Source organism: Neovison vison, chromosome 10, assembly GCF_020171115.1.
Source record: "Neovison vison isolate M4711 chromosome 10, ASM_NN_V1, whole genome shotgun sequence".
In the NCBI taxonomy this organism is placed as follows: Eukaryota; Metazoa; Chordata; class Mammalia; order Carnivora; family Mustelidae; genus Neogale; species Neogale vison.
This window is the reverse complement of record NC_058100.1, coordinates 34,705,915-34,718,748: the sequence shown is the minus strand read 5'-3', so window position 1 is coordinate 34,718,748 and position 12,834 is coordinate 34,705,915. Positions and strand designations below refer to the sequence as shown.

Genomic DNA, 12,834 nt, shown 5'->3' with positions numbered 1-12,834 from the left:
TTTAAAAGACTAACAGGTAATAATCTCAAAAAAGGAGCCATTAAAAGGAAGAAGGAAAGCTATCTAGAAAAAAGAAAACAACGAGAAAAGAATTCGATGAAACTGCCATGAACGTTTCCCAAAGTTTTCTCAAAGAACAGCAGCTATCTCCCAGGACTTTCGCCCCAGACGTACTGAATCAGAACTCTTCAGAGTAACACTCAGAGATCCTCAGGAATCTTATGAACATTAAACTTAAAGAAGAGCTATATTCAAGGGACTTTAAACATGAATCTGCACTCTATGTGGTAACCCGCACTGTAGAAGGAAAGCAGCTCTGAAGCAGAACAAGGTCAAAGCTGAATGTTTTCAGAATTACATTTGTTTTCACATGAGGTTAACTTGTTATAATGAAAAGAAAATAAACATTTAATCCTCTGCAAAAACAGACTATCTTATTCTAAAATATCAGTTTTAATTAAATTCAGAGATTTAAATACAAAACAAATAAGACGTGTCCGTTTTAAAATATCTTCAATGTTGTTATTCAAGAAATACTTGAATGTTTCCACTAAGTATGCAGCAAAATAGCTTATGAAACTAGAAAATAAGTCCTGGTCTTTGTACATACTTCAGGATTTCAAGTCTAAGTAACCTGCACATTTCTTTAAAATAGCTCACCTGTGAGAAGGTGACATTTCTCTCTAGAATTAACTATGCCCTGACTCTGGCGGGAGAAGCGTCTCCTCAAACACACTCTGGCTCGGCCCCAGCTGGACTCACAGTCCTCTCACAGCTGCCCCGAAGAGACCCCAGCAGGCAGCCCCTCACTTAGAACGTGCTCATCTGTCGCCTTCACAAGTCGTCCTGCTGCCTCCCAGACCCGCCACCTGGACTCTGTCCCCGCCTCACCCTGTGGTCTCTCTGGTGCCTCAGAAACAGGTGTTCTGACTTCTGTTATTCTTTGTTCAAATGGTCACTTAACGCAACTCCAGCACCCCAAACACTGAATAGTAATAATTTTCTAATAAACTACATCTTCTGCAATTTTTGAAATATGGACATGTTACACTGTGCAGTAAGTGTAACACAAAGGCGGTAAATCAAATTTTGATGAAGTAATAATATATTTGACATGCATGAAAGGAGGAAATGCCAAGGAAATCTTTCACAAAAGAAAGACTACTTCTGTAATGTGAACAATTAACTTTAATTTATCCATTTTGAAAGCTCTAATTTGTAATATCTTTCTTTCTTACACAAATGACATTGAAATAAAAGAGCATGAGGCAATATAATAGTGTTTAGAGAAGTATTTTAACATAGAGAAGTTCTCCAGGAGACAAAACCATTTATCCTGAACCATGACCTACAGGCTTTACTGTCATAAGTTCTCAACAGTAACTTTTAACGCAAGGAGTGACAGGTTCGATCCTTCAGGTGGTATTTCAAACTCCAAATGGACCGTTTCTTGAAGTAGTGACACTTTCAACATACTCAGTAGTTCAGCAAAAGTATTATACCCAGACCCATTTGCTTTCTCAGTTTGCGATGTCACTGAACCAGTAATGGTGAGACTAGGTATTGAGGAGAAACAAACCAGCGGTGTGCTGGCAAATGTTTCACAAAAGTCCTGGTTTGCAGCATGTGCCTATTTCCACACCGTAAATATTCCCACCGTGACCAATTTCAGGCAACCGCCATGAGGTCAGGGAATACAGAGATGAGAAGAGGGTTGCATGACTGGGTCTCAGAAGCCGGCACAAGCCAGTTACAACGCGGCCCTGGAAATGCCCAAAGGCAGTGAACTGTTCCTTGTTTTACCAAGACCCTCTATCGACTCCCTCGCTCTTGACACCATAGTCTGTACCCAACATCTCATCGGGGCTTTGTCCAACTCTTGTCCTTTCAAGCAAAACCTTCAGAAATCCCTGTCTCTAAACCCAAACTACCATGATCTTTAATGAAAAATTTTACGTTTATTAATAAAATCACAGAGATGCTGATTTTTCTCACCCTCCCCACAACACTGTGCGATGTTTATGGAATGCTCTCTTGTACTAAGTCCTAAATTTCCTAAAACAAATTATACAGAGGGGTGCCTGGGTGGCTCAGTGGGTTAAGCCTCTGCCTTCAGCTCAGAGCCCCGCATAGGGCTCTCTGCTCAAGCAGGGAGTCTGCTTCCTCCTCGCTCTCTCTCTGCCTGCCTCTCTGCCTACTTGTGATCTCTGTAAAATAAATAAATAAAAATCTATAAAAAAAGAAAAACAAACCAACAAATTATACAGAATAAGACTTAGGGTCTATAATTAATTTCTTGGCTTCACTTAGTAACTAATACAGCAGCAGATGGAGACAAGCAGTTAAATATTAGTAAACGAGCGTGATGCTGCAAAGTAAATGAGAATGATGAATTAGCCAAATCATTTCTGTATTTACTATTCACATACTGATGCTCCCTTACGTAAACAACAGCCTAGTGAGAACAGAAAGTGTGTCCTGCAAATATAAAGCAGTTCAAGGGGCATCCAGCGAGCCCAGCTGGTAGAGCCTAGGACTCTTGATTTCATGGTTGTGAGTTCGAGCTCCATGTTGGGCGTACAGCTTGTTTAGTTAAAAAATATATTTTTAAAATAATAAAAAAATAAAGCAAGAAGTTAGAGCTTCCTATTTTTAAGACCCAATATAACCAGTGTCAGAAAGTTACTAGTAACAACCCCTACTCCGACCAACAGTGTGGCCTCTGACACATTGCTTACCCTTGCTGGGGCTCTGTTTCTGAAATGGGAATCATAACATCTATCTCAGAAGGTTCCTGCATAGTGCTGATACATACCTGATGCTCGAAAATAGGGCAACTACTCAGTACTGTGGTTTTCTAAATAGTAGCTGTCCTGGGCTTAGCAATACTTTTGTAAGAGTTTCGTAGAATTGTAACAGGAAAATCTTTGTATTAGAATGGAAAGTATTGGGGCACCTGGGTGGCTCAGTCGGTTAAGTGTCCAACTCTTGATTTCGGCTCAGGTCATGATCTCAAGACTGTGAGGTCAATCCCTATATCCACACTGGGTGTGCAGCCTGCTTAAGATTCTCTCTCTCTCTCTTTCCCTCTGTCCCTCCCCTCTCCCCGCCTTTCACCTCTCACCCCCATGCTCCCTCCCTCACTCTCTCTCAAAACAAAACAAAGAATAGGAAGAATCCACATGGTTTTGAATATTCCCTAAATGCTCTGACGTGCCATGCCTCTGGACCCACGGCAACCACAGCCTCCGGTCTACCTCTTCCAGGCTCTTACTGCCCACAGCTGCGGTCTCTGAACCCCTAACCCTTTCTCTCTAACACATAACCCTTTGTAAAAATCCAGGCTGGCAGCCCTCCTTAATTGGAAACAGAAACTAAAATGCATCACTGGGTTTTTAAGAATTTCAAAAGCTAGTAGAAGAAAGTGAAAAGAGACAGAGAGCTACTCAATTTATTTTATGCTGACCAGAAGAGATTTCATTCAATAACTTGACAATGATGTACATATGAAGAATGTAATATAACATTAGATATATATGTATCTATATGACCTAGATAAATCAGTGGAATTACTTTAAGAGTACGGTAAAAGAGTAAGTTCCTAAAATCAAGTATATCTTAGGAATGCAAAGATGCTTAAATGAGAAATCTATAAATGTAAAGGTGATCCCATCAAAAAGTTTTTAAGTTGTCATTTCAATAAATGTCAAAATGCCACTCATTAAAATTATATATTTATTTATTAGGGTTTTTAAAAATATTTTGTTATTTATTTGAGGGAGACAGAGATAGCAAGAGAGAACATGAGCAGGAAGGAGGGGAGAAGCAAACTCCCTGCTCAGCAGGGGTCCAACACGGAGCTCAATCCCAGGACCCTCGGATCATGACCTGAGCTGAAAGCAAACACTTAACTGACTTAGCCTTCCAGGCACCCCTCTACTTAGTAGATTTTAATTTTTTTTATTTTAATTTTTTAAAGATTATTTTAATTTTTTAAAATTTTAATTTTTAAGACTATTTTATTTTATTTATTTGACAGAAAGAAAGAGTAAGGGGAGCAGAAGAGGGAAAAGCAGGCTCCCCGCTGAGCAGGGAGTCCAACTCGGAATTCGATCCCAAGACCCTGGGATCATGACTGAGCCGAAGGCAGGTGCTTAACTGACTGAGCCACTCAGGCGCCCTGTTTTAAAATATTTTTAAAATTAGAAATATTTTAAAATTAGGAATAAAATAGTTCTTTGCCAGGAAAAACAAATAGTAAATAATGTATGCATCATTTAACACAGGAGGCATTTTTACCAGAACGAGTTTCAAAAACACGATTCTGGAAGTCTTATACTGACCAGTGTAAGAAGACATGAAGAGGAGTGACTGACACACAAACGGAAATTAGAAGATAAATGATCATTATGAGCAACTATCTTGTCTCCTTCCTGGAGAAAATAAAGTCATCAAGTGAGGAATCCCACAACCCTCTCCCACTAAAAGCACAGACTTACATTTTCCTCTTTCCACGTGGTTTCAAGAGAAAAGGGATCCCTGAATCCTCCTCCTGAGTAACGGCATTATCTGCACCCACTATCCAATCCCTGAACACACTACTGTTTCCTTCTCTCGCATGCAGTGGCACCTGCTTTAAGGCCTTCATCCTACTACCATCCTCTGTTTCAAGGTTCCGGGCTCACAAGACCGACCCGAGCAACTGTTTGAGCAACACCGTCTCCCTTTACCTCATCTTGTACTGTCCCGCCTCGCTCCACTCCAGCCCTACTGGCAACCTTGTTAAACTTCAAACGCACAAGTAGCTCCCGTCCTAGAATCTTTGAACTTCCCTCTGCCTACACAAATAACAGCATGGATCAATGTTGTCTTCATCATCTAACATTCTGTGGTTTGGGGGGGGATTTACCTTGGTTTTTTGTTTTGTTTTTTGGTGGTTGTTGGTTTCTCCCCAACTAGAATGTAAGCTCCATGTTGCTGGGTTTATTTGCCTGATACACAGCAATCAACTCAACATGCACTGGAGGAAATGAATGAATCTATCAAGAGAAAGTCGTTATTTACGAAACTGATCCCAACTGGGATTTAAAACACGAGCAAATTACATGAGCAGTGACATATACCCCAGCTTACTTCATTCAGCCATTTGTTGACCCCCCCATTAACCCAAGTCTATAGTCACACATGGGATTGCTCTATGAATAGTTCACTTAGAGTGGGGAAAAAAAAATAAGCATAGTTCTCACCTCCATCAGCTAGGGTGCTGCAATTTAAAAACTCCTTTTTGGGGTTCCTGATTATGAAAACAGTAAGTTTTCCCTGAGGGAAGAATTTCTAGTCTACCTTGCATGAAAAGAGAGGTGGTACATGACATATGATTTTCACTAATGAAAAAAGTAGTCTGGGGCTTAGAAGTAACAAGACTGGGAGAGGAAAAGGAGGAGGAGGACAGCCAGGCTGAAGTCCTGCAGAACAGCAGGGGTCAGCTGGGTGGAAGACAGCTTGTAGCCAGAGTCTGGAACAACCCTGGGAGGGCCCACCTCCTCTGGATAAACCCCAGAGAGACAGAAGCTCCAAGGAACAAGTGGAAGACTTGGCACCAAATGAGCCTGGGGAGGGACCACAGCGCCCCACCCACCTGAGCCAGGTGCAGAGGCACCTGGCCTTGCGTAGCTCAGAAGGAAGTCTGTCCCCACCCTATTCTATTCCCTTCCCCCTCACTCGCTAGGGCTGTGGCTTCTGACTTCCAGAAGACTTAGGGCTGCTCTGTGTTTCTTGTCTGCTCACCTTTGGCTGATGCCCAGAGTACCTGGGCACTTGCTGCCTGATGCCTACCCCTGCCCGTCATTCCCCCATTTACCCAGAGGGAGGTGGGATGTGAGAGAGTCTGCACTGGATAATCCAGTAAGGGGGGGCAAAGGTTTATCCTTCACAATTCTACTCCCCAGACCCTTCTCCTGGACACAGGAAACCCACAGGGCAGGGCCCTAAGATCTGGAGAAAGAGGGAAGTGAGAACCTGTAGGTGCCCTTAGATCCTTCTCCACCCCCTCTCCTATGCGGGATTTCAAGTTATCACCCCTCTCTGGCTTCTACCAGGGCCCAAGACTCAAGCATCCTTCTCCTCAAACTCAACATTTTGGAAATCTTCCCCTACCACCCCTGCTCCCCAACCTGGGTGGCTGGAAAATGGACTAGCAGAGGCTGCTTTGTTGTGTTTTGTTTGTGCTTTGATGCCAGCAATGTGCCTAGTATACATCCTGGCAGGGAGAGGGGGATGGATGGTGGGGAAGCCAGGTTCTCCTTGTCCTCCAGCTTCTCTGCCCCCTTCCCCTCTTCCCTGACTCCAGGCCTGAACCAGTCCTGTGCCGTAATAAATAAATCTTTGTAGGGGCACCTGGGTGGCTCAGTGGGTTAAAGCCTCTGCCTTAGGCTCAGGTCATGATCCCAGGGTCCTGGGATCGAGCCTCACATCGGACTCTCTGCTCATCAGGGAACCTGCTTCCTCCTCTCTCTCTGCCTACCTCTCAGCCTACTTGTGATCTGTCAAATAAATAAATAAAATATTTAAAAAAAATTCTTTATAAAAAAAAGTATAGATTTTACAACCATAAAGGGTAAAACTTCAATACATCAAAACTTTTATAGAGAAAATAAATCATAGGATGTTTGTCCAATTCTTTAGATACAATTTAATTTCTTTCAACAATGTTTCGTAGTTTTCAGAGTACAAGTTTCACACTTCTTTTTGTTAAATTTAGTCCTAAGTAGTATGTTATTTTTGAATAAAAATGAAATGTAAATGTAAATGAAATTACATTTACATTTCATGCTATGTAAATGAAATTAGTTTCTTAATTTCATTTTTTGATTGTTAATAGCAAGTTTACAGATATACAATGGATTTCTGTAGTTTGATTTTGTATCCTGCAACCTTGCTGAACTCATTTATTAGTTTTAACAGTTTTTTGGTGGATTCCTTGGGAATTTCTATGTACTTTATCATATCATCTGCAAATAGAGATTATTTTACCCTTTCCTTTCTGGTATGGATGCCTTTTATTTCTTTCCCTTGCCCAGCTCCCTGACCTAGAACCTCCAGCACAACAGTGGACTAAAAAAGGCAAAAGTATACATCTTTGTCTTGTTCCTGATCTTAAAAGGAAAGTATGCAGTCTTTCACCATTAAGCACAATGTTAGCTGTGGGTTTTAGTCTGTGACCTTTATCAGGTTAAGGAAGTTCCCTTCCATTCCTATTTTGCTGAGTGTTTTTGTAATGATGGAATGTTCTCCGGGTGGTTTGGATGGTTAAGCCTCTGCCTTCAGCTCAGGTCATGATCCACTCCTGGTCCTAGGATGGAGCCCCACATCAGGCTCCCAGCTCAGCAGGGAGTCTGCTTCTCCCTCTCCCTCTGCCTCTCCCCCTGCTTATGTGGGCTCTCGCTCTTGCTCTCTCTTTCAAATAAATAAGTAAATCTTTTTTAAAATGATGGAATGTAGTATTTTTTTCAGATGCTTTTTCTGAGTCTGTTGAGATGATCCTGTGATTTCTTGTTTTTAATTATACTGATACAACACATTACATTAATTCATTTTTAGGTGTTAAACCAACCTTGCATTGCTGAGATAAAATAATCTGATTCTAAGATTCATATAGAATTTCAAGAAACTCAGAATAGCCAAGTAATCTTGAAAAATACAAAACAGGACTCTCACTTCCCAATTTCAAAACTTGGAGAAAGTCAAAATAAACACATATATTTATGCCAACTGATTTTCAACAAGTGTACCAAAAACAAATAAATGATGCTGGAAAAAACTGGATATTCACATGCAAAAAATGAAGTTGGACCCTTTCCTCACACCATATAGGAAAATTAACTCAAAATGGACCAAAGACTGAAATATAAGAGCAAAATTATAAAATACTTGGAAGAAAACAAAGGGGTATAATTTCATGACTTTGGTTTTTGCAATTTATGAGGTGTGGTTTTACAAATGCTTTCAAAGAAATTGATAAGAAAAATGGTAAAATCCACAAAAAGAAATAGGGAAAGATAAAAATAGCCAATTCATAAAAAACACTATAAACACCCAAAAAAGCACACAAAAAATCAGACATCACCAACTGCTAAGAAATAAGAACGAAAACAGAGCTCATTTGCTGACCAGCTCATCACGGTGTTGAGGACGGGGCAAGCGCAGCACCTGAGACGCAGACGCAGGTACGCATACACTGTGTGTGCACAGCAGCGTTAGCTGCATGTTGAATCGATACTTAAATAAATTCCCAAACACACACACACATGCCTGAAGGAAGTAAACCAGAGGGTAGTAGTAGCCAAACTGTACTGTAAAATTACATAGATGGATTATAATGAGAAAAATATTATTTTCTTAGCATAAAAAAGTAGGTTTTTAAAAATCTATATGCAAATAAGATTTTCCCTTTACTGTAACTGAAGGAATTAAAAGAACAATGAGGAAGAGAGCATTTGGAGAGAAAGACAGGCTGCCACCCAGAGCAGAGGGATCACAAAAAAGTTTCTGTTGCTACAACCCAGCACCCAGCAGTGGAGGCAACAGGTACCACAGGAATGTGCATTAGTCGTGTAGAAACATCCTTCTATATTACCTGCTTTGGAAGTAACAAGCTGCAGCACAAGAGGCCGTCTGGTTACGATGCCCGACCCTCGAGGGAGAAAGTCCCTAAAAAAAAAAGAAAGAAAGAAAAACTAGATTAAGGCATTTTATATAATTCTGATTACGTACAAATCTGTAAGTTAAGTTCCACTGTAATTCTCTTAACTCCCAACCTTTGAGTGTATTATATGTCTGAAGAATGTTAGACCCATATTCTAAAAGAAGCATTTGCAAAGAAAAAAGGGGGGGTGGGGGGAAGGCCTTATATTAAATATTAATCCATATGTATTATCACAATGACCTCTCTAGAATATGTTACTCATTCATTTAGCTGAAATTAATGAAAGTTTGTATTAAATTACTTTGTATTTTCACTTTATCTTTACTTTCAGAGAATCAGCATTTATTAAAAAATGTGATACAGAAATTAATCCTTACATTCTTTTTATAATTAAAAAATTCAGTTCTCTATCCAGCTTCAAGGTCAACATGGACCATTACTATAGATATTAAAGGCATATAGATTGTGCCTTCTAAATATCCTAAAATTTTTTTCCAATAAAAAGTGACAATAAAATATAGGATAAGTAGAGATAAATATCATATATGTAGAAATTAACAGCAGAGAAAACACTGAAGTTTGATTTTTGTGTGTTCTCATTCCTGATAAGTGGGAGTTTATTTAAAAGGGGAGTTTTTTTGTCCTTTCTGCTGGTGGACGCTGCCAAGTAAGCATCGGTCAAGTCTCCCCTCCCACCGCCATCATGTCCAAGGCAGAGTCTCCCAAAGAGCCTGAACAGCGGCGGAAACTCTTCATCAGGTGTCTGAGCTATCAAACAACCGAAGAGAGTCTGAGGAGCCATTCTGAGCAATGGGGACACTTACGGACCGTGTGGTCGTGAGAAATCCAAACACCAAGTGCTCCAGAGGCTCTGGGCTTGCGACATATGTCCCTATGGAGGAGGTGGAGGCAGCCATGAATGCGAGGCCACACAAGGTAGATGGAAGAGTTGTGGAAGCAAAGTAGGCTGTGTCAAGAGAAGATTCTCAAAGACCTGGTGCCCACTTAACTGTGAGAAAGATTTTTGTTGGTGGCATTAAAGAAGTCACTGACGAACATCATCTAAGAGATTATTTTGAATAGTGTGGGAACATCAAAGTGACTGAGATCCTGACTGACTGAGGCAGTGGCAAAAAGAGGTGTTTTGCTTTTGTAACATTGGATGACCATGACTCTGTCGACAAGACTGTCATTCAAAAATCCCATCCTGTGACTGGCCATGGCTGTGAAGTAAGGAAAGCGCTCTCTAAGCAAGAGATGGCTACTGCTTCATCCAGCCAAAGAGGTCGAAGTGGTTCTGGAAGCTTTGGTGGCGGTGGTGGAGGTAGTTTTGGTGGGAATGACAACTTTGATTGTGGAGGAAACTTCAGTGGTCGAGATGGCTTTGGTGGCAGTCAAGGTAATGTTGGATATGGTGGCAGTGGGGACAGATAGAACGGATTTGGTAATGATGGAAACAACTTTGGAGGTGGTGGAAGTTATAATGATTTTGGTGATTACAACAATTAATCCTCAAATTTTGGACCCACGAAAGGAGGAAATCTTGGAGGCAGAAGTTCTGGCCCTTATGGTGGTGGAGGCCGATACTTCGCCAAACTGCGAAACCAAGGTGGCTGTGGTGGTTCCAGCAGCAGCAAGAGCTATGGCAGTGGCAGAAGGTTTTAATTACTGCCAGGAACAAAGCTTAGCAGGAGAGGAGAGCCAGAGAAGTGACAGGGAAGCTACAGGTTACAAAAGATTTGTGAACTCAGCCAAGCACAGTGGTGGCAGAGCCTAGCTGCTACAAAGAAGACATGCTTAAACAATACTCATGTGCATGGGCAAAAAAAACCCAAGGACTGTATTTGTGACTAATTGTGTAACAGGTTATTTTAGTTTCTCTTCTGTGGAAAGTGTGAAGCATTCCAACAAAGGGTTTTAATGCAGACGTGGGGGGTTTTTTTCGCACCCATGCTGTCGATTGCTAAATGTAATAGTCTGATCATGATGCGGAATAAATGTGTGTTTTTTTAAATGTGCTGCGTAAAGTTAGTCTACTCTGAAGCCACCTTGGTATAATACCCCAACAGTGTGAAGTTAGAATTACTTCAGGGTGATGCCAGGTTCCATTCGAAATTTATTTGCAACCTGCTTAGGCACAGAAGCCATTGTCTCCACAAACCTTGGTGTAGTTGAACTGACAGTTAACATGTTGTGACCTGGAGTTCACCATTAAAAGGTCACCCAAGCAAAGTCCAGGAGTTTAGTTGGTTATTAATATGATTGTTGGCACATCCTATGCAATATACCTAAATTGAATTATGGTATCAGATGAAGTTATAGATAGGATTAAAGCTTGTGTGTCATCCACTATCATCTGTAATCAATAAACGATTTAATATTCTCTTAAAAAAAATAAAAGGGGAGTTTTTTAAACAAATAGAGATTGTATTTTTATTTTTATTTTATTTTATTTATTTGACAGACAGAGATCACAAGTAGGCAGAGAGACAGGCAGAGAGAGAGGGGGAAGCAGGCTCCCCGCTGAGCAGAGAGCCCGATGCGGAGCTCGATCCCAGGACCCTGAGATCATAACCTGAGCCGAAGGCAAAGGCTTTAACCCACTGAGCTACACAGGCACCCCAAGATTGTGTTTTAAATGCATGTTAATATACACTAGACCAGCTAAGAAAGTATTTTATAATTAACTCTTCAATGCCACATAAATCATACTGATTGTGCAATGTCAAATTCATTAACAAACCTATAACACAGCTTTTAAATCCATTTAGAATGCCTTACAAATTTGGATGATTCATCATTTTAAAAATCACAAATAAATTTGACTCGATGGCAGTGTTTCTCAAAAATGGTTCCAGGACCACCAGAAAGTGTTATAACCACAGATGTCCAGGATTTGTCCTAACCCTACAGATTGAGAACGCCCAGGGGGAGGTGTGCAGCATCCCTCCTCTGAACAAGTCCAGGGCTTCTGACGCTCACCGTGGACTGAGAGCCACTGGCCTCACATCGGGGCACGTCACTCAACACTTCACTAGGTGATAATGGCATGGGTCATACTATGAGTTCTGTGGAAAATCTGGTAGACGGAGCTTCAACACAAAGGATTTTGATGAAAACAGCTTATACAAACAGTAAAGTCCAGTGAGGATGACACAGAACCCAAGCCTTTAGCTCTACTGGTCCTGTAGAATAGAGAGTTGCAGAGATGAAATTAAACAGAATTTCCCCTACTACAAACAATTTATTTTGCAAGTGCTAGTGTAAATTCTAACAGAGGAAAAAACACTGAACAGCCTCTTAACTAAATTAAAGCATTACTCCTTGATTCCAAGGGCTGAGTTTCAGTTGGAATGTCACTATGCAAGTAACATAAATAAGAGAAATTATGGACTTGCATTGCTCCCAAAAATGCCATCTGAAGTAACGTTATTTATTCACCAAAAAAATTCACTGAGAAATTAAGAAGTGTTAGGGAGATGCTGTGGGCATCACCCCGCACTCATTAGACCCTGGAAGTTTGAAATCTAGTAGGAAGATGAAGACATGCACATCGAAGACCATTAAAGGAGGGGACAGGCATACTATACTGGAGTTCAGAAAACAGACACATAACTCTCCTCTGAAAACATCTAAATACATATAATTAAATATTCTTAATATTCTCCAGGAACTGTATTAGAGTATGTGCTAGTTTTAATGGTTTCAATAATGACTTAAATCTTAGAACAAGGAGAGCATCTACTCTATGTCTAAAACCAAAAAGAAGTTAACTTGAGAATCAATATGGAAAAAGGGAAAACAAAACCAAACTCCACAGCAAACAGTGGGAGGGAATCTGTTGGAGCGATGAGAACTCTGAATGAGATTTGAGGATGTACAGATAGATGCCAAAGAGAAATATTCGTATTTTAAATGCCTGAATAATGCCATTTAATGAAATCGATAAAATACTTTCTTAAAAAAATTTTTTAAAAAAGGTAAAGAAGGGGGGAAAGGAAGAAGAAAGGAAAATTTGTTCCTTAATACCTTCATGCTGGGATCTGTTTCAGCTCCTGTTTTTTTACTATATATTTATAATGTAGATTTCATAATCATCCCTTTGAACATTATTAAAGCAAAAAGCAAAA

General features: G+C 40.4%; 1 protein-coding gene and 1 pseudogene across 7 annotated transcripts in view; one reads left to right on the top strand and one right to left on the bottom strand.

Annotated features, from left to right (window-relative positions):
• DNM3 (dynamin 3) overlaps positions 1-12,834 on the bottom strand; it is a 534,866-nt gene that overhangs the window by 437,264 nt on the left and 84,768 nt on the right. For all 7 annotated transcript variants that reach the window (XM_044266982.1, XM_044266981.1, XM_044266976.1 and 4 more), the window contains exon 2: positions 8,636-8,709. In XM_044266982.1, coding sequence (XP_044122917.1) covers positions 8,636-8,709 — 74 coding nt within the window. The remainder of the gene's footprint in view (positions 1-8,635; positions 8,710-12,834) is intronic.
• On the top strand, positions 9,408-10,481 carry LOC122918496 (annotated as a pseudogene).